General features: G+C 46.2%; 1 protein-coding gene across 1 annotated transcript in view; it reads right to left on the bottom strand.

The window, feature by feature from the left end:
• LOC139369010 (IQ motif and SEC7 domain-containing protein 1-like) overlaps positions 1–24,781 on the bottom strand; it is a 278,969-nt gene that overhangs the window by 69,420 nt on the left and 184,768 nt on the right. The window contains exons 5-14 of the mRNA XM_071108577.1: positions 24,258–24,605; positions 21,307–22,457; positions 14,977–15,138; positions 12,001–12,123; positions 11,635–11,801; positions 11,220–11,359; positions 9,416–9,541; positions 8,120–8,219; positions 7,041–7,202; positions 4,060–4,248 (exon numbers count right to left, since the gene is read on the bottom strand). Of these exons, the coding sequence (XP_070964678.1) occupies positions 4,060–4,248; positions 7,041–7,202; positions 8,120–8,219; positions 9,416–9,541; positions 11,220–11,359; positions 11,635–11,801; positions 12,001–12,123; positions 14,977–15,138; positions 21,307–22,457; positions 24,258–24,605 (2,668 nt within the window). The remainder of the gene's footprint in view (positions 1–4,059; positions 4,249–7,040; positions 7,203–8,119; positions 8,220–9,415; positions 9,542–11,219; positions 11,360–11,634; positions 11,802–12,000; positions 12,124–14,976; positions 15,139–21,306; positions 22,458–24,257; positions 24,606–24,781) is intronic.

Here is a 24,781-nt window from a genome sequence, read left to right as displayed (position 1 = left end):
TGTAGCTGAGGAGACAGACCACCAGATATACCCTGGTATTATGTAGTCATGAGGAGACAGACCACCAGATATACCCTGGTATTATGTAGCTGAGGAGACAGGCCACCAGATATACCCTGGTATTATGTAGCTATGAGGAGACAGACCACCAGATATACCCTGGTATTATGGAGACAGACCACCAGATATACCCTGGTATTATGTAGTCATGAGGAGATAGACCACCAGCTATACCCTGGTATTATGTAGTCATGAGGAGACAGACCACCAGATATACCCTGGTATTATGTAGTCATGAGGAGACAGACCACCAGATATACCCTGGTATTATGTAGCTATGAGGAGACAGACCACCAGATATACCCTGGTATTATGGAGACAGACCACCAGATATACCCTGGTATTATGTAGTCATGAGGAGATAGACCACCAGATATACCCTGGTATTATGTAGTCATGAGGAGACAGACCACCAGATATACCCTGGTATTATGTAGTCATGAGGAGACAGACCACCAGATATACCCTGGTATTATGTAGTCATGAGGAGACAGACCACCAGATATACCCTGGTATTATGTAGTCATGAGGAGACAGACCACCAGATATACCCTGGTATTATGTAGTCATGAGGAGACAGACCACCAGATATACCCTGGTATTATGTACCTGAGACAGACCACCAGATATACCCTGGTATTATGTAGTCATGAGGAGATAGACCACCAGATATACCCTGGTATTATGGAGACAGACCACCGGATATACCCTGGTATTATGGAGTCATGAGGAGATAGACCACCAGATATACCCTGGTATTATGTAGTCATGAGGAGACAGACCACCAGATATACCCTGGTATTATGGAGACAGACAGCCAGATATACCCTGGTATTATGGAGACAGACCACCAGATATACCCTGGTATTATGGAGACAGACCACCAGATATACCCTGGTATTATGTAGTCATGAGGAGATAGACCACCAGATATACCCTGGTATTATGTAGTCATGAGGAGACAGACCACCAGATATACCCTGGTATTATGTAGCTATGAGGAGACAGACCACCAGATATACCCTGGTATTATGTAGCCATGAGGAGACAGACCACCAGATATACCCTGGTATTATGTAGTCATGAGGAGACAGACAACCAGATATACCCTGGTATTATGTAGTCATGAGGAGACAGACCACCAGATATACCCTGGTATTATGGAGACAGACCACCAGATATACCCTGGTATTATGTAGTCATGAGGAGACAGACCACCAGATATACCCTGGTATTATGTAGCTATGAGGAGATAGACCACCAGATATACCCTGGTATTATGGAGTCATGAGGAGACAGACCACCAGATATACCCTGGTATTATGTAGTCATGAGGAGACAGACCACCAGATATACCCTGGTATTATGGAGACAGACCACCAGATATACCCTGGTATTATGGAGTCATGAGGAGATAGACCACCAGATATACCCTGGTATTATGGAGTCATGAGGAGATAGACCACCAGATATACCCTGGTATAATGGAGACAGACCACCATATATACCCTGGTATTATGTAGTCATGAGGAGACAGAACATCAGATATACCCTGGTATTATGGAGACAGACCACCAGATATACCCTGGTATTATGGAGTCATGAGGAGACAGGCCACCAGATATACCCTGGTATTATGTAGTCATGAGGAGACAGACCACCAGATATACCCTGGTATTATGTAGCTATGAGGAGATAGACCACCAGATATACCCTGGTATTATGGAGACAGACCACCAGATATACCCTGGTATTATGGAGATAGACCACCAGATATACCCTGGTATTATGGAGACAGACCACCAGATATACCCTGGTATTATGGAGATAGACCACCAGATATACCCTGGTATTATGGAGACAGACCACCAGATATACCCTGGTATTATGGAGACAGACCACCAGATATACCCTGGTATTATGGAGACAGACCACCAGATATACCCGGGGTATTATGGAGACAGACCACCAGATATACCCTGGTATTATGGAGACAGACCACCAGATATACCCTGGTATTATGGAGACAGACCACCAGATATACCCTGGTATTATGGAGACAGACCACCAGATATACCCTGGTATTATGGAGACAGACCACCAGATATACCCTGGTATTATGGAGACAGACCACCAGATATACCCTGGTATTATGGAGACAGACCACCAGATATACCCTGGTATTATGGAGACAGACCACCAGATATACCCTGGTATTATGGAGACAGACCACCAGATATACCCTGGTATTATGGAGACAGACCACCAGATATACCCTGGTATTATGGAGACAGACCACCAGATATACCCTGGTATTATGGAGACAGACCACCAGATATACCCTGGTATTATGGAGTCATGAGGGGAAACTGAAATGTTTTCTTGTCACGTGTATTTCCATTTGCAAAATATTTTGATAAAGCCTGGAATAAAATAATTAAGGGCGACCTATAATTAAATTACATTCATCTTCTGTGTGTTAAATGGCATACGTGTGAATATAGAGTACATGAATGTTCTCTTTGTACCAGACTCGATTCAAGTGACTTCTGTTCATTTTATATATCTAGATATTAATATTTTTTACTACTCTAGGGATATAATTATTATTTCATTCATTTATTGAAAGAAAAATGATTTCCCTAAAGTAGTAAAAGAAAATACTATTTATTATGTTTTTATATATATATATATATATACACATATGTAACGATTCTCCTGCTCTTCTGAGGAGTAGGAAATATCGGACCAATGCGCAGCGTCGTAAGTGTCCATGTTGTTTACTATAACCGGAACACTGAAACAAAAACAAAAGTAGAACAAAACGCAAAACAACTACCCACAACTCATAGTGGGAAAACAGGCTGCCTAAGTATGGTTCTCAATCATGGGCAATGATTGCCAGCTGCCTCTGATTGGGAACCATACCAGGCCAAACACATAGAAATACAACACACAGAACACAAAACATAGAATGCCTCACGCCCTGACCAAACTAAAATAGAGACATAAAAAAGGAAGGACGTGACAATATATATATTTTGTGATGTTCACTGCAGAGAACACAGGAAGAAGAATGGTAATTTAATTACCACAGTGAATTATTCTAATGTTTGCTTTTGTGTCAGTTAATCCCATAAGGGTTGGGTTGCCAAATGGCGATTTGTCACAAAAATAAAATGCCATTCATCATTCATATAGGCAATTTTGACTTAACAACTGGGCCCATCTAACGGAAATTCGCTCAGTTCTGCCTCAAGGACCAGACTCAGTCCATTTATAAACGCCAACCTGCTGCAATAACAGCTCCTTAGCACTGTACCATCACTCTCTTTCTGTGGAGCACGACCTGATCTATAATTAACAATTCACTCCCTCACAACTCAGCAGGCCTTGGCTCTGACCTTCAGGCAGAATGTCTGTACAGTGCCCTGCCGAATGACTGTTCTGTTGCGGTTTATTTCAAATCACTTTGTTTTCACATGTCGAGGACTCTATTGATTTATTCTCTGAATGTATGACAGATAAGATATTCAACACTTTAGATGTCTGTATGACAGATAAGATATTCAACACTTTAGATGTCTGTATGACAGACAATATATTAAACATTTTAAATGTCTAGATATATTTAAGTGAGCAATTACACAAACTGCCAGTGAAAAGCTATTCAATAAGGTTGTTTTTGATAAGGTTAAATTTATAACAATTGTATTGAATTTTTTTTTAACTCGGCAAGTCAGTTAAGAACAAATTCTTATTTTCAATGACGGCCTAGGAACAGTGGGTTAACTGCCTTGTTCAGGGGCAGAACGACAGATTTTTACCTTGTCAGCTCGGGGATTCAATCTAGCATCCTTTCAGATACTAGTCCAACACTCTGACCACTAGGCTACCTACTGTAGGCCTACATATTATAAAGTATTTCACCCAAGTATTGTGTGTGTGTGTGTGTGTGTGTGTGTGTGAGTGCGTGTGTGTGTGTGTGTGTGTACATACCTGTGTCTGCTAGGTCTCTCAGTGATGAGCTGAGCGCAGTACGTTTGAGTCCATCTGCAGAGGCATAGCTGTCGTCCAGACTGGGCCTACCCAGAATGCCGTTCACCGCCTTCACGCCGCCGCTGGGACCACCACCGTCAGACCCGGCCACAACAGGCCTCATCACTCCTCTCTGCTTCTCCAACTCCGCTGTAGAGAGGGAGGAGGAGAGGAGGAAAGAGGGGAGTAGGGAGGGAGGAGGAGAGGAGGAAAGAGGGGAGTAAGGAGGGAGCAAAGTGGAGAAAGGGAAAGAGAGAGGAGAGAATGAGAGGAGAGAGAGAGAGAGTGGAGAATGGTGTGGAAGAGGGTGAGAGAGAGAAAGAGAGGAGGAGGGTGAGGAAGAGAGAGGAGAGAATGAGAGGAGAGAAAGAGAGGAGAATGGTGTGGAAGAGGGTGAGAGAGAGAAAGAGAGGAGGAGGGTGAGGAAGAGGGCGAGAGAGAGAAAGAGAGGAGGAAGGTGAGGAAGAGGGCGAGAGAGAGAAAGAGAGGAGGAAGGTGAGGAAGAGGGCGAGAGAGAGAAAGAGAGGAGGAGGGTGAGGAAGAGGGCGAGAGAGAGAAAGAGAGGAGGAAGGTGAGGAAGAGGGCGAGAGAGAGAAAGAGAGAAGAGAAAGAGAGGAGGAAGGTGAGGAAGAGGGCGAGAGAGAGAAAGAGAGGAGGAGGGTGAGGAAGAGGGCGAGAGAGAGAAAGAGAGAAGAGAAAGAGAGGAGGAAGGTGTGGAAGAGGGTGAGAGAGAGAAAGAGAGGAGGAGGGTGAGGAAGAGGGCGAGAGAGAGAAAGAGAGGAGGAGGGTGAGGAAGAGAGAAGAGAAAGAGGAGGAAGGTGAGGAAGATGGCGAGAGAGAGAAAGAGAGGAGGAGGGTGAGGAAGAGGGCGAGAGAGAGAAAGAGAGAAGAGAAAGAGAGGAGGAAGGTGTGGAAGAGGGTGAGAGAGAGAAAGAGAGGAGGAGGGTGAGGAAGAGGGTGAGAGAGAGAAAGAGAGGAGGAGGGTGAGAGAGAGAAAGAGAGGAGGAAGGTGAGGAAGAGGGCGAGAGAGAGAAAGAGAGGAGGAGGGTGAGGAAGAGAGCGAGAGAGAGAAAGAGAGGAGGAAGGTGAGGACGAGGGCGAGAGAGAGAAAGAGAGGAGGAGGGTGAGGAAGAGGGCGAGAGAGAGAAAGAGAGGAGGAGGGTGACCGAGAGAGAACGAGAGGAGGAGGGTGAGGAAGAGGGTGACCGAGAGAGAACGAGAGAAGAGAGCAAGAAGTGAGTAGAGAATAAGAGTGGGAAAGGATTACTTTAAAAGGTATATGTAATCACATTAGGGATGACTTTGCTTTAAAAGGTGTACGATGATCACATTAGTTGTATATTCTACTATTCTGTTGTATTCCCCTACATAATAATACAGTATTCTATAAAGCACTGTATAGTCTACTAGTATAGTATAGTCCTACTCACACTCCACCCTGTATAGTCCCACTCACACTCCACCCTGTATAGTCCCACTCACACTCCACCCTGTATAGTCTACTAGTATAGTATAGTCCTACTCACACTCCACCCTGTATAGTCTACTAGTATAGTATAGTCCTACTCACACTCCACCCTGTATAGTCTACTAGTATAGTATAGTCCTACTCACACTCCACCCTGTATAGTCTACTAGTATAGTATAGTCCTACTCACACTCCACCCTGTATAGTCTACTAGTATAGTATAGTCCTACTCACACTCCACCCTGTATAGTCTACTAGTATAGTATAGTCCCACTCACACTCCACCCTGTATAGTCCTACTCACACTCCACCCTGTATAGTCTACTAGTATAGTATAGTCCTACTCACACTCCACCCTGTATAGTCTACTAGTATAGTCCTACTCACACTCCACCCTGTATAGTCCTACTCACACTCCACCCTGTATAGTCCTACTCACACTCCACCCTGTATAGTCCTACTCACACTCCACCCTGTATAGTCCTACTCACACTCCACCCTGTATAGTCTACTAGTATAGTATAGTCCTACTCACACTCCACCCTGTATAGTCTACTAGTATAGTATAGTTCTACTCACACCCCACCCTGTATAGTCTACTAGTATAGTATAGTCCTACTCACACTCCACCCTGTATAGTCCTACTCACACTCCACCCTGTATAGTCTACTAGTATAGTATAGTCCTACTCACACTCCACCCTGTATAGTCCTACTCACACTCCACCCTGTATAGTCTACTAGTATAGTATAGTCCTACTCACACTCCACCCTGTATAGTCTACTAGTATAGTATAGTCCTACTCACACTCCACCCTGTATAGTCCTACTCACACTCCACCCTGTATAGTCTACTAGTATAGTATAGTCCTACTCACACTCCACCCTGTATAGTCCTACTCACACTCCACCCTGTATAGTCCTACTCACACTCCACCCTGTATAGTCCTACTCACACTCCACCCTGTATAGTCCTACTCACACTCCACCCTGTATAGTCCTACTCACACTCCACCCTGTATAGTCTACTAGTATAGTATAGTCCTACTCACACTCCACCCTGTATAGTCCCACTCACACTCCACCCTGTATAGTCCTACTCACACTCCACCCTGTATAGTCCTACTCACACTCCACCCTGTATAGTCTACTAGTATAGTATAGTCCTACTCACACTCCACCCTGTATAGTCTACTAGTATAGTATAGTCCTACTCACACTCCACCCTGTATAGTCTACTAGTATAGTCCTACTCACACTCCACCCTGTATAGTCCTACTCACACTCCACCCTGTATAGTCCCACTCACACTCCACCCTGTATAGTCTACTAGTATAGTATAGTCCTACTCACACTCCACCCTGTATAGTCTACTAGTATAGTATAGTCCTACTCACACTCCACCCTGTATAGTCCTACTCACACTCCACCCTGTATAGTCCTACTCACACTCCACCCTGTATAGTCCTACTCACACTCCACCCTGTATTTCTCCATCTCCGTCACCTCAGCGATGCTCTCTCTCAGGTCGGAGGTGAAACGCGTTCTGTCCTGCTGGCTCGGCGCGTTAAACACTATCAGAACCTTTCTCTCCCCACCAGGGTTGGCTGACGTCAGACGGATACCGTGGGGATAGTCTGCAGGGGAGAGAGGAGACGTGTTTAACACAGACGCAGTGGACACCTCATAGGGTTCTGGTCAGAGGTACCGCAAAGGAAAGAGGACTGAATCACAGTCTTCACCAGAGAGGAGGTGTCTTCACACAAACACCCGCGTACAACTAACCATCCAATACCACAATCATATGGTTGTAATTTACAAACTATAATGTAGTTATGTTATAGTGGTGAGAATGCAATTATAGTTGTCCCAAAAATAAATGTCATGTCATGTACAAAAATGAAAGAAATAGACATAAATGTAATTATCGAGGGTGAATTATCATTAAACAGGACGAAGGTTTAAAATGGCCTCCTCTGTGCTGTGATCAGAGAATAGATACGGTGATGTATTTATAGCAGAGATTGCTTTGGCAATTAACACATGTTTCCCATGCCAAGAAAGCCCCTTGAATTGAGAGAGAGAGAGAGAGAAAGAGAGAGAGAAAGAGAGAGAGAAAGAGAGAGAGAAAGAGAGAGACAGACAGACAGACAGACAGACAGACAGACAGACAGATAGATAGATAGATAGATAGATAGATAGATAGATAGATAGATAGATAGATAGATAGATAGATAGATAGATAGACAGGGTTAGAGAGGGACAGATGGAGAGACAGATGGCCGGAGAGACACATACTGCCTCCCCATTCTGCACCCTTCTCCCATAGTGTGCACGTGAACACTTTCTGTCATGGCTATCAACAATGGTGAAATTCCCTCCAGCTAATGTTTACACCAATCCTGTGATTTAATATCCATGACACACTGTGAAGTGCACACGCTGGGAGGAGGGTGGAGAATCTGGATATAGCTCAGTACTTACAGGAGTACACACAGACACACACACACACACACACACACACACACACATACACACACACACACACACTTACATTGTTTCTGGAAAATGTGAACGTGCATCTCGACCAGGGGGAAGGACTGTCTGAAACTGTATGTCACAGAGGTCTTCTTCTTCTGGAAGATCTTGGTTACCTGTAGGGGAGAAGAGGGACGTCTCTTTACGATCCCAGCTAGCACATAACGTTCTGAGAACCAGATGTTTCTTAGAGCTTGGTAAGAGCTTGGTTAATTTGCGAACAAACCTTCGCACGACGTTCTAGGAATGGTGCAGGATAGTTGCTCGGTTTTTGGGAAAATTCTCGGCACGTTTAAGGAGCTTGATATTTATTGTTTTGGTATTTCATTACTTTAACGAAACATTTCCTAAAAAGTTCAAACATGGTTACATTTCTATTTTGAATAACGTTCTAGGGACGTTCTTCAACTGGTTTGAAATTGGGGAATGTTTGAACTTTTTAGGTTCAGAGAACATTAATAAACAGCGTGGGAATTTTTCAGTACTTTAATTAAGCATAACGTTTCCATAACGTTTCCTACAGGTTTCCTACAGGTTTCCATAACGTTTCCTACAGGTTTCCTACAGGTTTCCATAACGTTTCCTACAGGTTTCCTACAGGTTTCCTACAGGTTTCCATAACGTTTCCTACAGGTTTCCATAACGTTTCCTACACGTTTCCTACAGGTTTCCTACAGGTTTCCATAACGTTTCCTACAGGTTTCCTACAGGTTTCCATAACGTTTCCTACAGGTTTCCTACAGGTTTCCTACAGGTTTCCATAACGTTTCCTACAGGTTTCCATAACGTTTCCTACAGGTTTCCTACAGGTTTCCTACAGGTTTCCATAACGTTTCCTACAGGTTTCCTACAGGTTTCCATAACGTTTCCTACAGGTTTCCATAAGGTTTCCATAAGGTTTCCTACAGGTTTCCATAACGTTTCCTACAGGTTTCCATAAGGTTTCCTACAGGTTTCCATAACGTTTCCTACAGGTTTCCATAAGGTTTCCTACAGGTTTCCTACAGGTTTCCATAACGTTTCCTACAGGTTTCCTACAGGTTTCCTACAGGTTTTCTCATGGTTCTATTTAAAGTCATGTTCTCAAATTGTTTTCAGAGAACGTTAAGAAAACAGTCCATAAAAAAAGAAACACAAAAAAAAATATTAGTAACGTTCAGAGAACATTTTTAGAGTGCTGTTTTTAAAACATATAGTGTATATTCTGTTCTCAGCATTAACAAAACTCTCTCTATCCTCTATCCTGTAAAGCGTGTTGGCCCACTATGTGCCTCACACGTAACCTATCCGAGGGCTCACAGGTGAGTCTTACCACGAGCAGGTCGTTGAAGAGGAAGACTTCTCTCTGGTGGACTCCAGTCCTCTGGTTTCTGTTAGGGTCAGGCACCTCGTACAGCTGACAGCAACACACCAATCTGCGGTGTGGCAGCGAGAGCACCTACACAACACAGAAAGGTTTGTTTGCAGTTCAGGCTTACCAGCTCAAATATACAATTAAGCATAAATGTTTACAGAATCCGACTTCATATCAGGCAAAATTTGAGTCTATCTACAGTATGGGGTTTTCCCCACTAACCATGGGTATATATTCTACCTACAGTATTGGGTTTCCCCCACTAACCATGGGTATATCTTCTATCTACAGTATGGGGTTTTCCCCACTAACCATGGGTATATCTTCTATCTACAGTATGGGGTTTTCCCCACTAACCAAGGGGGGTATATCTTCTATATACAGTATGGGGTTTTCCCCACTAACCATGGGTATATCTTCTATCTACAGTATGGGGTTTTTCCCACTAACCATGGGTATATCTTCTATCTACAGTATGGGGTTTTCCCCACTAACCATGGGTATATCTTCTATCTACAGTATGGGGTTTTCCCCACTAACCATGGGTATATCTTCTACCTACAGTATGGGGTTTTCCCCACTAACCATGGGTATATCTTCTATCTACAGTATGGGGTTTTTCCCACTAACCATGGGTATATCTTCTATCTACAGTATGGGGTTTTCCCCACTAACCATGGGTATATCTTCTATCTACAGTATGGGGTTTTCCCCACTAACCATGGGTATATCTTCTACCTACAGTATGGGGTTTTCCCCACTAACCATGGGTATATCTTCTATCTACAGTATGGGGTTTTCCCCACTAACCATGGGTATATCTTCTATATACAGTATGGGGTTTTGCCCACTAACCATGGGTATATCTTCTATATACAGTATGGGGTTTTCCCCACTAACCATGGGTATATCTTCTACCTACAGTATGGGGTTTTCCCCACTAACCATGGGTATATCTTCTATATACAGTATGGGGTTTTGCCCACTAACCATGGGTATATCTTCTATATACAGTATGGGGTTTTCCCCACTAACCATGGGTATATCTTCTACCTACAGTATGGGGTTTTCCCCACTAACCATGGGTATATCTTCCATCTACAGTATGGGGTTTCCCTCACTAACCATGGGTATATCTTCTACCTACAGTATGGGGTTTTCCCCACTAACCATGGGTATATGAGATGAGTCCCGATTGGTCTGTCTATAACAGAACGGGGGCTGGTCCCTGGTCAGTACATAGATCATCTTTACAACTGCAGATTTTTTGGAAATATATATCATATTATAATCTAGCTTTTTTTGGACAAATGCAGAAGTGTTGCTACAGCTCTCAACAAAAATATTGCTGTCCTGAATTTAGCCGGGTTTAAGTAGAGAGACTATTTCCTGGAGGACAATAGCATGCTGACTCACATGTTTACCCGCGTGGGTGGGGCTAAGGCTTAAGAAGGCGTTAACAACGCTGAATGGGCGTACACAAAACAAGAACTCTCTACTCTCTTTCTAGAACACTCTAGAAAGTGTGAAAATCTCGTCAGTCTTTCAAAGGGCATTTTCTCCTACTTGTCTCTTAAGAAGGGGATAACAAGTTTATTAAACTTTTAAAGCAGCACACCATCCCCATGTTTCTTACTAACTACAGTGATATACCATTCATAAATCTGTACTTTCATAAAATGCTAAAATAAGATAATCACTTTAGATTGGATATAACGTCAATAGAGGAATCCAAACCCATTTCTACTTCATGTTGACTTACAGGCTTCTTGCCAACCAAAACCCTCTCCACAGCCTGTACTTGAGACACGTGGTCATCGTTGGTGCGTAGCTCCCACTTCTCTATCCGATGGTAGATTCCTATTAACAGGTCTCTGGGAATGTCCTGGCCATTATCCACTCCTGGGGAAACATATCACACACAGAGGAGAGTTTATCAAAACAGAGAAAAGGAAGTGATATACAAATTCTAATATAAATCATTCCCTAACGTTCTGTAGAAGAAGAGGTAGAGATGACGAGGAGGATAGAAGGGGAAAGTTTGAGATTGGCCAATGAAGTGAGAGAAATAGACGTAGACACTATGGTTGTCTGTTTTGAGGAGTAAGAGAGAAGAAGTAAAAACAGATCATTTTTACCTCAGGTTCTGAAAAAAAAACAGTCAGCATCTTCCTCACCTCTGAGGTTTTTGATGAAGTCCTCCAACTTCATCTTCCTCTCTGGTTTAACGTTGGGAGAGTACATGTCAGTGTTGAGGAGGATGATGGCGAAGGCCAGGATGAAGATGGTGTCGGGGTTCCGGAACTGTCGGATCAGCACCGGGTTACTCACACAGTACCGCTGACTGGAGGTGAGGGGGGTGGGGTGGGGTGGGAGGGGACAGAGGGAGATTAGATATGAAGCAGATTTAAAATAAATAAATAATAATAATTCAATACAAAATGAATACTCTTGTGCACAACACAAACTACCCAAACAAACAAAAAAATCATAAAAGTCTATAAATTCACATGTCATGCTATAGTCCATAATCCTGCTGTTACCTGAAAGCCTCGATCAGTCTCTCCACCTTCTGGGCCTCTCCCTGGACTTTAATCTGGGCCTGAAACTTCCTGAGGGCATCATCTAGATCCATCCCTAAGAAGTCCAACTCATCTACCACACAACTGGACAGGGAGAGGAGAGAGGAGAGAGGGAGGGAAGGATGAAGAGAGGGAGGAAGGATGGAGAGAGGGAGGGAAGGATGAAGAGAGAGGAGAGAGGAAGGGAAGGATGAAGAGAGGGAGAGAGGATGAAGAGAGGGAGAGAGGGAGGAAGGATGGAAAGAGGATGAAGAGAGGGAGGAAGGATGAAGAGAGGGAGAGAGGATGAAGAGAGGGAGAGAAAGAGAGAGGATGAAGAGAGGGAGGAAGGATGGAAAGAGGGAGAGAGGATGAAGAGAGGGAGAGAGGATGAAGAGAGTGAGAAAGGACGGAGAGAGGGAGGAAGGATGAGAAGAGGGAGGAAGGATGAAGAGCGGGATAGAGGGAGGAAGGATGAAGAGAGGGAGAGAGGATGGAGAGAGGGAGGAAGGATGAAGAGCGGGAGAGAGGGAGGAAGAGCGGGAGAGAGGGAGGAAGGATGAAGAGAGGGAGGCAGGATGAGGAGTGGGAGAGAGGGAGGAAGAGAGGGAGGAAGGATGAAGAGAGGGAGGAAGGATGAGGAAGACAGGAAGAGAGGGAGGAAGGATGAAGAGAGGGAGGAAGGATGAAGAGAGGGAGGAAGGATGAGGAAGACAGGAAGAGAGGGAGGAAGGATGAAGAGAGGGAGGAAGGATGAGGAAGACAGGAAGAGAGGGAGGAAGGATGAAGAGAGGGAGGTAGGATGAAGAGCGGGATAGAGGGAGGAAGGATGAAGAGAGGGAGGAAGGATGAAGAGAGGGAGGTAGGATGAAGAGAGGGAGAGAGGGAGGAAGAGAGGGAGGAAGGATGATAAGAGGGAGGAAGGATGAAGAGAGGGAGGAAGGAAGGATGAAGAGAGGGAGGAAGGATGAGGAAGACAGGAAGAGAGGGACAGAGTCATCACAGAGGAAATAGATAACACAGGCTGTCAGAAAAATGGACAATAAAGTATCCTTCTACTAAAGGAAAGTGTGAGAGAGTCAGACAGAATGTAATACTGTATAGTACAGAGTTGACTGGTTAGAGTCAGACAGAGTTGACTGGTTAGAGTCAGACAGAGTTGACTGGTTAGAGTCAGACAGAGTTGACTGGTTAGAGTCAGACAGAACATTTGTCTGGTTGATTGGTTAGAGTCAGACAGAACAGTTGTCTGGTTGACTGGTTAGAGTCAGACAGAACAGTTGTCTGGTTGACTGGTTAGAGTCAGACAGAACAGTTGTCTGGTTGACTGGTTAGAGTCAGACAGAACAGTTGTCTGGTTGACTGGTTAGAGTCAGACAGAACAGTTGTCTGGTTGACTGGTTAGAGTCAGACAGAACAGTTGGTTAGAGTCAGACAGAACAGTTGATTGGTTAGAGTCAGACAGAACAGTTGATTGGTTACAGTCAGAACAGTTGATTGGTTAGAGTCAGACAGAACAGTTGATTGGTTAGAGTCAGACAGAACAGTTGATTGGTTACAGTCAGAACAGTTGATTGGTTAGAGTCAGACAGAACAGTTGATTGGTTAGAGTCAGACAGAACAGTTGATTGGTTAGAGTCAGACAGAACAGTTGATTGGTTGCAGTCAGAACAGTTGATTGGTTAGAGTCAGACAGAACAATTGATTGGTTAGAGTCAGACAGAACAGTTGATTGGTTACAGTCAGAACAGTTGATTGGTTAGAGTCAGACAGAACAGTTGATTGGTTAGAGTCAGACAGAGTTGACTGGTTAGAGTCAGACAGAGTTGACTGGTTAGAGTCAGACAGAATGTAATACTGTATAGTGCAGAGTTGACTGATCAGAGTCAGACAGAACATTTGTCTGGTTGACTGGTTAGAGTCAGACAGAACACAATACTGTATAGTGCAGAGTTGACTGATCAGAGTCAGACAGAGTTGACTGATCAGAGTCAGACAGAGTTGACTGATCAGAGTCAGACAGAATGTAATACTGTATAGTGCAGAGTTGACTGATCAGAGTCAGACAGAACATTTGTCTGGTTGATTGGTTAGAGTCAGACAGAACAGTTGTCTGGTTGACTGGTTAGAGTCAGACAGAACAGTTGTCTGGTTGACTGGTTAGAGTCAGACAGAACAGTTGTCTGGTTGACTGGTTAGAGTCAGACAGAACAGTTGTCTGGTTGACTGGTTAGAGTCAGACAGAACAGTTGGTTAGAGTCAGACAGAACAGTTGATTGGTTAGAGTCAGACAGAACAGTTGATTGGTTACAGTCAGAACAGTTGATTGGTTAGAGTCAGACAGAACAGTTGATTGGTTAGAGTCAGACAGAACAGTTGATTGGTTACAGTCAGAACAGTTGATTGGTTAGAGTCAGACAGAACAGTTGATTGGTTAGAGTCAGACAGAACAGTTGATTGGTTAGAGTCAGACAGAACAGTTGATTGGTTGCAGTCAGAACAGTTGATTGGTTAGAGTCAGACAGAACAATTGATTGGTTAGAGTCAGACAGAACAGTTGATTGGTTACAGTCAGAACAGTTGATTGGTTAGAGTCAGACAGAACAGTTGATTGGTTACAGTCAGAACAGTTGATTGGTTAGAGTCAGACAGAACAGTTGATTGGTTAGAGTCAGACAGAACAGTTGATTGGTTACAGTCAGAACAGTTGATTGGTTAGAGTCAGACAGAACAGTTGATTGGTTAGAGTCAGACAGAACAGTTGATTGGTTAGAGTCAGACAGAACAGTTGATTGGTTGCAGTCAGAACAGTTGATTGGTTAGAGTCAGACAGAACAGTTGATTGGTTACAGTCAGAACAGTTGATTGGTTAGAGTCAGACAGAACAGTTGATTGGTTACAGTCAGAACAGTTGATTGGTTAGAGTCAGACAGAACAGTTGATTGGTTCACCACTCACTCCAGTACGTCCTTGTTGAATTGTTTCTGTCTGCAGCCCAGAAACTCTCCTATCATCTGTCTGCTCAGTCCTTTCCTCTCCAGGATGAAGCGGGCGATGCCTACCGGTGTGTCCGATACGAAGCCTCTCTCTATCAGGTACTGTATACCCTTCTCTGGCTTCCTGCATCAAGGGAGAGACACAGAGAGGGAGAGACACAGAGAGGGAGAGACACAGAGAGGGAGAGACACAGAGAGGGAGAGACACAGAGAGGGAGAGACAGAGAGTGAGAGACACAGAGAGAGGGAGAGACACAGAGAGAGAGAGAGACAGAGAGAGAGAGAGACAGAGAGAGGGAGAGACACAGAGAGAGAGAGAGACAGAGAGAGAGAGAGACAGAGAGAGGGAGAGACACAGAGAGAGGGAGAGACACAGAGAGAGAGAGAGAGACAGAGAGAGGGAGAGATACAGAGGGAGAGACACAGAGAGAGGGCGAGACACAGAAAAACAGGAGTTATTATAAAATACTGTATATGCCACTGAACAGACGCTTTTATCCAAAATGACTTTTAAAGTAGAATGACACACAACACAGAGAATCAAGAACTGGCCTTGAAGAACTGACCTACTCAACTAACTCAGAGGTCCTTGTGAAAGCCTATAGCTGCAGGTTTGTAAGGGCGTGTCTATCGCTGTAGGGTTGTAAGGGCGTGTCTATCGCTGCAGGGTTGTAAGGGGGTGTCTATCGCTGCAGGTTTGTAAGGGCGTGTCTATCGCTGCAGGGTTGTTAGGGCGTGTCTATCGCTGCAGGGTTGTTAGGGCGTGTCTATCACTGCAGGGTTGTTAGGGCGTGTCTATCGCTGCAGGGTTGTTAGGGCGTGTCTATCGCTGCAGGGTTGTTAGGGCGTGTCTATCGCTGCAGGGTTGTTAGGGCGTGTCTATCGCTGCAGGGTTGTTAGGGCGTGTCTATCGCTGCGGGGTTGTTAGGGTGTGTCTATCGCTGCGGGGTTGTTAGGGCGTGTCTATCGCTGCAGGGTTGTTAGGGCGTGTCTATCGCTGCAGGGTTGTTAGGGCGTGTCTATCGCTGCGGGGTTGTTAGGGTGTGTCTATCGCTGCAGGGTTGTTAGGGCGTGTCTATCGCTGCAGGGTTGTTAGGGCGTGTCTATCGCTGCAGGGTTGTTAGGGCGTGTCTATCGCTGCAGGGTTGTTAGGGCGTGTCTATCGCTTCAGGGTTGTTAGGGCGTGTCTATCGCTGCAGGGTTGTAAGGGCGTGTCTATCGCTGCAGGGTTGTAAGGGCATGTCTATCGCTGCAGGGTTGTTAGGGCGTGTCTATCGCTGCAGGGTTGTAAGGGCGTGTCTATCGCTGCAGGGTTGTAAGGGCGTGTCTATCGCTGCAGGGTTGTAAGGGCGTGTCTATCGCTGCAGGGTTGTAAGGGCGTGTCTATCGCTGCAGGGTTGTTAGGGTGTGTCTATCGCTGCAGGGTTGTAAGGGCGTGTCTATCGCTGCAGGGTTGTAAGGGCGTGTCTATCGCTGCAGGGTTGTAAGGGCGTGTCTATCGCTACAGGGTTGTAAGGGCGTGTCTATCGCTGCAGGGTTGTAAGGGCGTGTCTATCGCTGCAGGGTTGTAAGGGCGTGTCTATAGCTGCAGGGTTGTAAGGGCGTGTCTATCGCTGCAGGGTTGTTAGGGCGTGTCTATCGCTGCAGGGTTGTAAGGGCGTGTCTATAGCTGCAGGGTTGTAAGGGCGTGTCTATCGCTGCAGGGTTGTAAGGGCGTGTCTATCGCTGCAGGGTTGTTAGGGCGTGTCTATCGCTGCAGGGTTGTTAGGGCGTGTCTATCGCTGCAGGGTTGTAAGGGCGTGTCTATCGCTGCAGGGTTGTAAGGGCGTGTCTATCGCTGCAGGGTTGTTAGGGCGTGTCTATCGCTGCAGGGTTGTTAGGGCGTGTCTATCGCTGCAGGTTTGTAAGGGCGTGTCTATCGCTGCAGGGTTGTAAGGGCGTGTCTATCGCTGCAGGGTTGTAAGGGCGTGTCTATCGCTGCAGGGTTGTAAGGGCGTGTCTATCGCTGCAGGGTTGTAAGGGCGTGTCTATCGCTGCAGGGTTGTAAGGGCGTGTCTATCGCTGCAGGGTTGTAAGGGCGTGCCTATCGCTGCAGGGTTGTTAGGGCGTGTCTATCGCTGCAGGGTTGTTAGGGCGTGTCTATCGCTGCAGGGTTGTTAGGGCGTGTCTATCACTGCAGGGTTGTTAGGGCGTGTCTATAGCTCCATTCGATACTATCCAACGGGACATTAAAAACTGTATTATCTTATGTTTCACTGAGTCGTGGCTGAACGACGACACGGATGATATACAGCTGGCTGGGTTTTCTGTGCATCGGCAGGCGAGAACAGCTATGTCTGGTAAGACAAGGGGTGGGGGTGTGTGTCTATTTGTCAGTAACAGCTGGTGCGCGATGTCTAATAATAAGGTAGTGCCAAGTTATTGCTCACCTGAGGTAGAGTATCTCATGATAAGCTATAGACCACACTATCTACCAAGAGACTTTTCATCTGTATTTTTCGTAGCTGTCTATTTACCACCACAGACTGATGCTGGCAGTAAGACCACACTCAACGGGCTGTAAAAAGACAACAAGAAATTGCTCATCCAGAAGCAGCGCTCCTAGTGGCCGGGGACTTTAATGCAGGTAAACTTAACTTCTTGATTCTACTTGAGACGCATATGTCTCAAGTAGGCACCTGGAAATGCAAATGCGCTACGCCTAATGCTAAATGTACTCGTTAAAACTCAAACCTTGATCAAAATTCACAAGCAGGGTATTGAATTAAAGCTACACTCGTTGTGAACCTAGCCAACAAGTCAGATTTTTAAAATGCTTTTCGGCGAAAGCATGAGAAGGTATTATCTGATAGCATGCACCACCTGAAAATGCCTGAATGCGACGTAAACAAAGACTCTGCTTATCCGACGCAGCACAAAACGCAGAAATAAAATATAAAACATTCATTACCTTTGACGAGCTTCTTTCTTGGCACTCCTATATGCCCCATAAACATCACTATTGGGTCTTTTTTTCGTTTAAATCGGTCCATATATACCCAAAATAGCTTTCTATGGAAGCTGTGTCATTCAGAAAAAAACATTGTTTTTTGACGCTGCATCATTTTTTTAAATTAAAAAAGTTGACGAACTTTCACAAAACACTTCGAAATCCTTTTGTAATCCAACTTTAGGTATTAGTAAACGTTTATAATCTATCAAAATGATTACAGGGCGATGTATATTCAATAGGTCCTCGTCTGCAAATCAATGGCTGCCATTGTCCACATTTACAGCGTCCTGGTGGAGACTGGAAGAAACGGATGCCAGATACTTGGATTTTCCAACAAAAAATTCAATTGAAAATGACGACAATGGCGACATCGTGTGGAATTTGTATGAATTGCATGCAGGTCGATATTAAATTTTGTCCTCTTTTAACAACTCATGAAAGTGACTTATGGAAATTATTTTTAGCTTTCAGAGAGCAGTTTTTCAGACTTCAGAGTGTTTTCTATCCACACATACTAATCATATGCATATACTATATTCCTGGCATGAGTAGCAGGACGCTGAAAAGTTGCGCGATTTTTAACAGAATGTTCGAAAAAGGAGGGGGTAGAAGTAAGAGGTTTTAAATACATTTTACCTCATTTCTACCAGCATGTAACATGCGCAACCAGAGGAAAAAAACTCTAGATCACTTTTACTCCACACACAGAGATGTATACAAAGCTCTCCCTCGCCCTCCATTTGGCAAAACTGACCCTAATTCTATCCGCCTAAATCCTGCTTACAAGCAAAAAACTGAAACAGGAAGTACCAGTGACTCACTCAATACAGAAGTGGTCAGAAGATGCGGATGCCACACTACAGGACTGTTTTGCTGGCACAGACTGGAATATGGGATTCATCCAATGGCATTGAGGAGTATATCACCTCAGTCATCGGCTTCATCAATAAATACATCGGCAACTTCGTCCCCACAGTGACCGTACGTACATATCCCAACTAGAAGCCATGGATTACAGGCAACATCCACAATGAGCTAAAGGCTAGAGCTGCCGCTTTCAAGGAGCGGGACACCGGGCGTTTATAAGAAATCTTGCAATGCCCTCAGACAAACCATCAAACAGGCAAAGCATCAATACAGGACAACGATTGAATCTTACTACACCGGCTCTAGCGCTCGTCGAATGTGGCAGGACTTGCAAACTCTTACGGACTACAAAGGGAAACCCAGCCGTGAGCAGCCCAGTGACGCGAGCCTGCCAGACAGGCTAAATGCCTTTTATGCTCACTTCGAGGCAAGCAACACTGAAGCATGCATGAGAGCACCAGCTGTTCCGGACGACTGTGTGATCACGCTCTCCGTAGCTGATGTGAGTAAGACCTTTAAACATGTCAACATTCACAAGGTCGCAGGGCCAGATGCATTACCAGGACGTGTACTCAGAGCATTCGTGGACCAACTGGCAAGTGTCTTCACTGACATTTTCAACCTGTCCCTGTCCGAGTCTGTAATACTTACATGTTTCAAGCAGAGCACCATAGTCCCTGTGCCCAACAAAGTGAAGGTAACCTGCCTAAATGACTACCGCCCGTAGCACTCACGTCGTTAGCCATGAAGTGCTTTGAAAGGCTGGTCATGGCTCACATTAGCACCATCATCCCGGAAACCATAGACCCACTCTAATTCGCATACCGCACCAACAGATCCACAGATGATGCAGACTCTATTGCACTCCACACTGCCCTTTCCCAGCTGGACAAAAGGAACGAATGTGAGAATGGTGTTCATTGACCACAGTTCAGCGTTCAACACCATAGTGCTAACAAAGCTCATCACTAAGCTAAGGATCCTGGGACTAAACATCTCCCTCTGCAATTGGATCCTGGACATCCTGATGGGCCGCCCCCAGGTGGTAAGGGTAGGCAATAACACATCTGCCACGCTGAACCTCAACACGGGGGCCCCTCAGGGGTGCGTGCTTAGTCCCCTCCTGTACTCCCTGTTCATCCATGACTACGTGGCCAAGCACGACTCCAACACCATCATTAAGTTTGCTGACGACACAACAGTGGTAGGCCTGATCACCGTCAATGATGAGACAGCCTATAGGGAGGAGGTCAGAAACCTGGCAGTGTGGTGCCATAATAACAACCTCTCCCTCAACATAACCAAGACTAAGGAGATGAACCACAGGAAAAGGAGGGCCGAACAGGCCCCCATTTCCATCGACGGGGCTGTAGTGGAGAAGGTTGAGAGTTTCAAGTTCTTTGATGTCCACATCACCAACAAACACATCAAGACAGTCATGAAGAGGGCACGACAAAACCTATTACCCCTCAGGAGATTAAAAAGATTTGGCATGGGTCCCCAGATCCTCAAAGTTCTACAGCTGCACCACCGAGAGCATCCTGACCGGTTGCATCACCACCTGGTATGGCAATTGCTCGGCATCCGACCACAAGGCGCAACAGAGGATAGTGCCTACAGCCCAGTATGTCACTGGGGCCAAGCTTCCTGCCATCCAGGACCTACAGTGGGGAGAACAAGTATTTGATACACTGCTGATTTAGCAGGTTTTCCTACTTACAAAGCATGTAGAGGTCTGTAATTTTTATCATAGGTACACTTCAACTGTGAGAGACGGAATCTAAAACAAAAATCCAGAAAATCACATTGTATGATTTTTAACTAATTAATTTGCATTTTATTGCATGACATAAGTATTTGATCACCTACCAACCAGTAAGAATTCCGTCTCTCACAGACCTGTTAGTTTTTCTTTAAGAAGCCCTCCTGTTCTCCACTCATTACCTGTATTAACTGCACCTGTTTGAGCTCGTTACCTGTATAAAAGTCACCTGTTGAACAGGTTGAGTCCGATGCGGTACTGTCTAACCTACTTGTTGAAGAGATTGAGTCCGATGCGGCACTGTCTAACCTACTTGTTGAACAGATTGAGTCGGATGCGGTACTGTCTAACCTACTTGTTGAACAGGTTGAGTGCGGTACTGTCTAACCTACTTGTTGAACAGGTTGAGTCCGATGCGGTACTGTCTAACCTACTTGTTGAACAGGTTGAGTGCGGTACTGTCTAACCTACTTGTTGAACAGGTTGAGTGCGATGCGGTACTGTCTAACCTACTTGTTGAAGAGATTGAGTGCGATGCGGTACTGTCTAACCTACTTGTTGAACAGATTGAGTCGGATGCGATACTGTCTAACCTACTTGTTGAACAGGTTGAGTACGGTACTGTCTAACCTACTTGTTGAACAGGTTGAGTACGGTACTGTCTAACCTACTTGTTGAACAGATTGAGTCCGATGCGGTACTGTCGTCTCTGCACCACGTCGTTGTTAGAGGCGGGGTTATCCCAGCTGTGTCTGCTTTCTCTCTGATAGGTCTGTTTCCCGAGCGGTGGGAGGGGCTCCCGGAGGCTGTCGCGCGATGAGGACCCGGAGGAGCAGTTGATGGTGTCGTTAGAGTTGGTGGTGGAGCTGAGAGAGTCGTTGTCTCCGTCAGAACAGCAGACCTGCTCCTGGCCACCAGGGGGCAGTGTGGCTGATGAGGAGGAAAATAGGGGGGTGAGGGGTGGTCCCTGGGGGGACTGAGAGGAGGAGGAGGGGGTATTGGGGTGTGGGTGGTGGGGGTGTAGAGGGTAATATGGGAGCTGATGGTGGTGGTGTAGGATGGTGTGGTAGGGCAGGTGGGAGGGGATGGCCGAGGGGTGGGGGTGGTGAGGGAGCACAGTACGAGTCTGGCCTTGGGCCTGGGGAGGTATGGGGACAGCACGCCCGTTGGGGTTGGGGTGAGGCTTTGGGTGGGGGTTATGTTTAATTGTGCCCTGAGGCGACCCCCCTCCACCAACTCCTCCCCCTGGTTCTGTCTCGTAGACCTGTCGGCCTATAGAGCCCGAGCGGTCACTCATATCAACAGAGCTGTCGCTCAGGGGTTCGAGGGTCAACAGGGGTAGGTGAGCTTCTCTCAGGCTGTAGTCTCTACACTCTGTACAGGGGTTGCTGTGTCGTCTGTTACTGTTGCCCCCTCCCTCTGTATCTAGGCTGTTTTCCCCTCCCCCCACCCTGCCGCCACACACTCCAGGGCTCCAGTACTCTGTATCTGGGCTGCTGGGGGCCCGGTCCAAGGACAGGGGAGAGGACGAGAGCCTGCCATCCATGTAGAGGGTCACGTCGTTGTAGGAGGTGGCTGTGCTGTCTTCGTGCATGCTCTGTCTCTCTCCTCCTCCTACTCTTCCTCCCACTCCTCCTCTTCCTCCATCCCTCTGTCTGTCTCCCTCCCTGGGCCTCCAAACACACTCTCCAAAGTCGTCCACCTCCACCCCTGTCTCGTCTCCGTCACCTTCCTCCTCCTCTTCCTCCTCCTCCTGCTGACCGTCTTCCACACCAGACTGACAGGTCAGGGTGTCATCAATGGAGTCAGCCAGGGACTTCACCTACAACACACACAGGTTGGATAAAGACAGAACGGAGAGTCACACAGGTTGGATAAAGACAGAACGGAGAGTCACACAGGTTGGATAAAGACAGAACGGAGAGTCACACAGGTTGGATAAAGACAGAACGGAGAGTCACACAGGTTGGATAAAGACAGAACGGAGAGTCACACAGGTTGGATAAAGACAGAACGGAGAGTCACACAGGTTGGATAAAGACAGAACGGAGAGTCACCGTGGCCTGAGAAATGATCTTTTGGAGAAGGTCTCGTCCAGGTGTGTTACTAACTCTCACCTGTTTGGAGAAGGTCTCGTCCAGGTGTGTTACTAACTCTCACCTGTTTGAAGAAGGTCTCGTCCAGGTGTGTTACTAACTCTCACCTGTTTGGAGAAGGTCTCGTCCACGTGTGTTACTAACTCTCACCTGTTTGGAGAAGGTCTTGTCCAGGTGTATTACTAACTCTCACCTGTTTGGAGAAGGTCTCGTCCAGGTATGTTACTAACTCTCACCTGTTTGGAGAAGGTCTCGTCCAGGTGTGTTACTAACTCTCACCTGTTTGGAGAAGGTCTCGTCCAGGTATGTTACTAACTCTCACCTGTTTGGAGAAGGTCTCGTCCAGGTGTGTTACTAACTCTCACCTGTTTGGAGAAGGTCTCGTCCAGGTATGTTACTAACTCTCACCTGTTTAGAGAAGGTCTCGTCCAGGTATGTTACTAACTCTCACCTGTTTGGAGAAGGTCTCGTCCAGGTGTGTTACTAACTCTCACCTGTTTGGAGAAGGTCTTGTCCAGGTGTATTACTAACTCTCACCTGTTTGGAGAAGGTCTCGTCCAGGTGTGTTACTAACTCTCACCTGTTTGGAGAAGGTCTCGTCCAGGTGTGTTACTAACTCTCACCTGTTTGGAGAAGGTCTCGTCCAGGTGTGTTACTAACTCTCACCTGTTTGGAGAAGGTCTCGTCCAGGTGTGTTACTAACTCTCACCTGTTTGGAGAAGGTCTCGTCCAGGTGTGTTACTAACTCTCACCTGTTTGGAGAAGGTCTCGTCCAGGTGTGTTACTAACTCTCACCTGTTTGGAGAAGGTCTCGTCCAGGTGTGTTACTAACTCTCACCTGTTTGGAGAAGGTCTCGTCCAGGTGTGTTACTAACTCTCACCTGTTTGGAGAAGGTCTCGTCCAGGTGTGTTACTAACTCTCACCTGTTTGGAGAAGGTCTCGTCCAGGTGTGTTACTAACTCTCACCTGTTTGGAGAAGGTCTCGTCCAGGTGTGTTACTAACTCTCACCTGTTTGGAGAAGGTCTCGTCCAGGTGTGTTACTAACTCTCACCTGTTTGGAGAAGGTCTCGTCCAGGTATGTTACTAACTCTCACCTGTTTGGAGAAGGTCTCGTCCAGGTGTGTTACTAACTCTCACCTGTTTGGAGAAGGTCTCGTCCAGGTGTGTTACTAACTCTCACCTGTTTGGAGAAGGTCTCGTCCAGGTGTGTTACTAACTCTCACCTGTTTGGAGAAGGTCTCGTCCAGGTGTGTTACTAACTCTCACCTGTTTGGAGAAGGTCTCGTCCAGGTGTGTTACTAACTCTCACCTGTTTGGAGAAGGTCTCGTCCAGGTGTGTTACTAACTCTCACCTGTTTGGAGAAGGTCTCGTCCAGGTGTGTTACTAACTCTCACCTGTTTGGAGAAGGTCTCGTCCAGGTATGTTACTAACTCTCACCTGTTTGGAGAAGGTCTCGTCCAGGTATGTTAATAAATCTCACCTGTTTGGAGAAGGTCTCGTCCAGGTATGTTACTAACTCTCACCTGTTTGGAGAAGGTCTCGTCCAGGTATGTGTACTCCTCTCTGTCCCCCTCACTGCGTGGAGGAGACCCGGCCTGCATCTCTTCATCCCTAGGGTGGCCTCCAGGGTGAGGATACCTCTGTCCCTGCTGAACCCCTTGGCCCTGGGGCTGGCCCTGCCGCTCGTCAAACGAGTACTGCAGTCTCATGTCAGACAGGATGATACGTTGAGTCATCCGGCTCTCGGAGGCGGAGCTTCGTATTTGCTCAAAGTTCTTGTTCATGCGGTACTGACGGAACGCCGTCTGGATGGTGCGCGCCGCCTGCCGACTGAGCAAGTACCCTCCGTACTTCCTCTCCAGCATCTCCACCTGACAGGAAACAGGAAGTGTGGACAGAACCAATGAGAGAGTGGGAGGAAGTGGAGAGAACCAATCAGAGAGCAGGGGGAAGTGGAAAGGACCAATGAGAGAGCAAGAGGAAGTGGAACGGATCAATCAGTGAGTAGGAGGAATTGGAAAGGACCAATCAGAGTGTAGGGGGAAGT

This window comes from Oncorhynchus clarkii, chromosome 16 (genome assembly GCF_045791955.1).
Source record: "Oncorhynchus clarkii lewisi isolate Uvic-CL-2024 chromosome 16, UVic_Ocla_1.0, whole genome shotgun sequence".
Classification (NCBI taxonomy): domain Eukaryota; kingdom Metazoa; phylum Chordata; class Actinopteri; order Salmoniformes; family Salmonidae; genus Oncorhynchus; species Oncorhynchus clarkii.
This window is presented reverse-complemented; position numbering and strand designations above follow the sequence as displayed.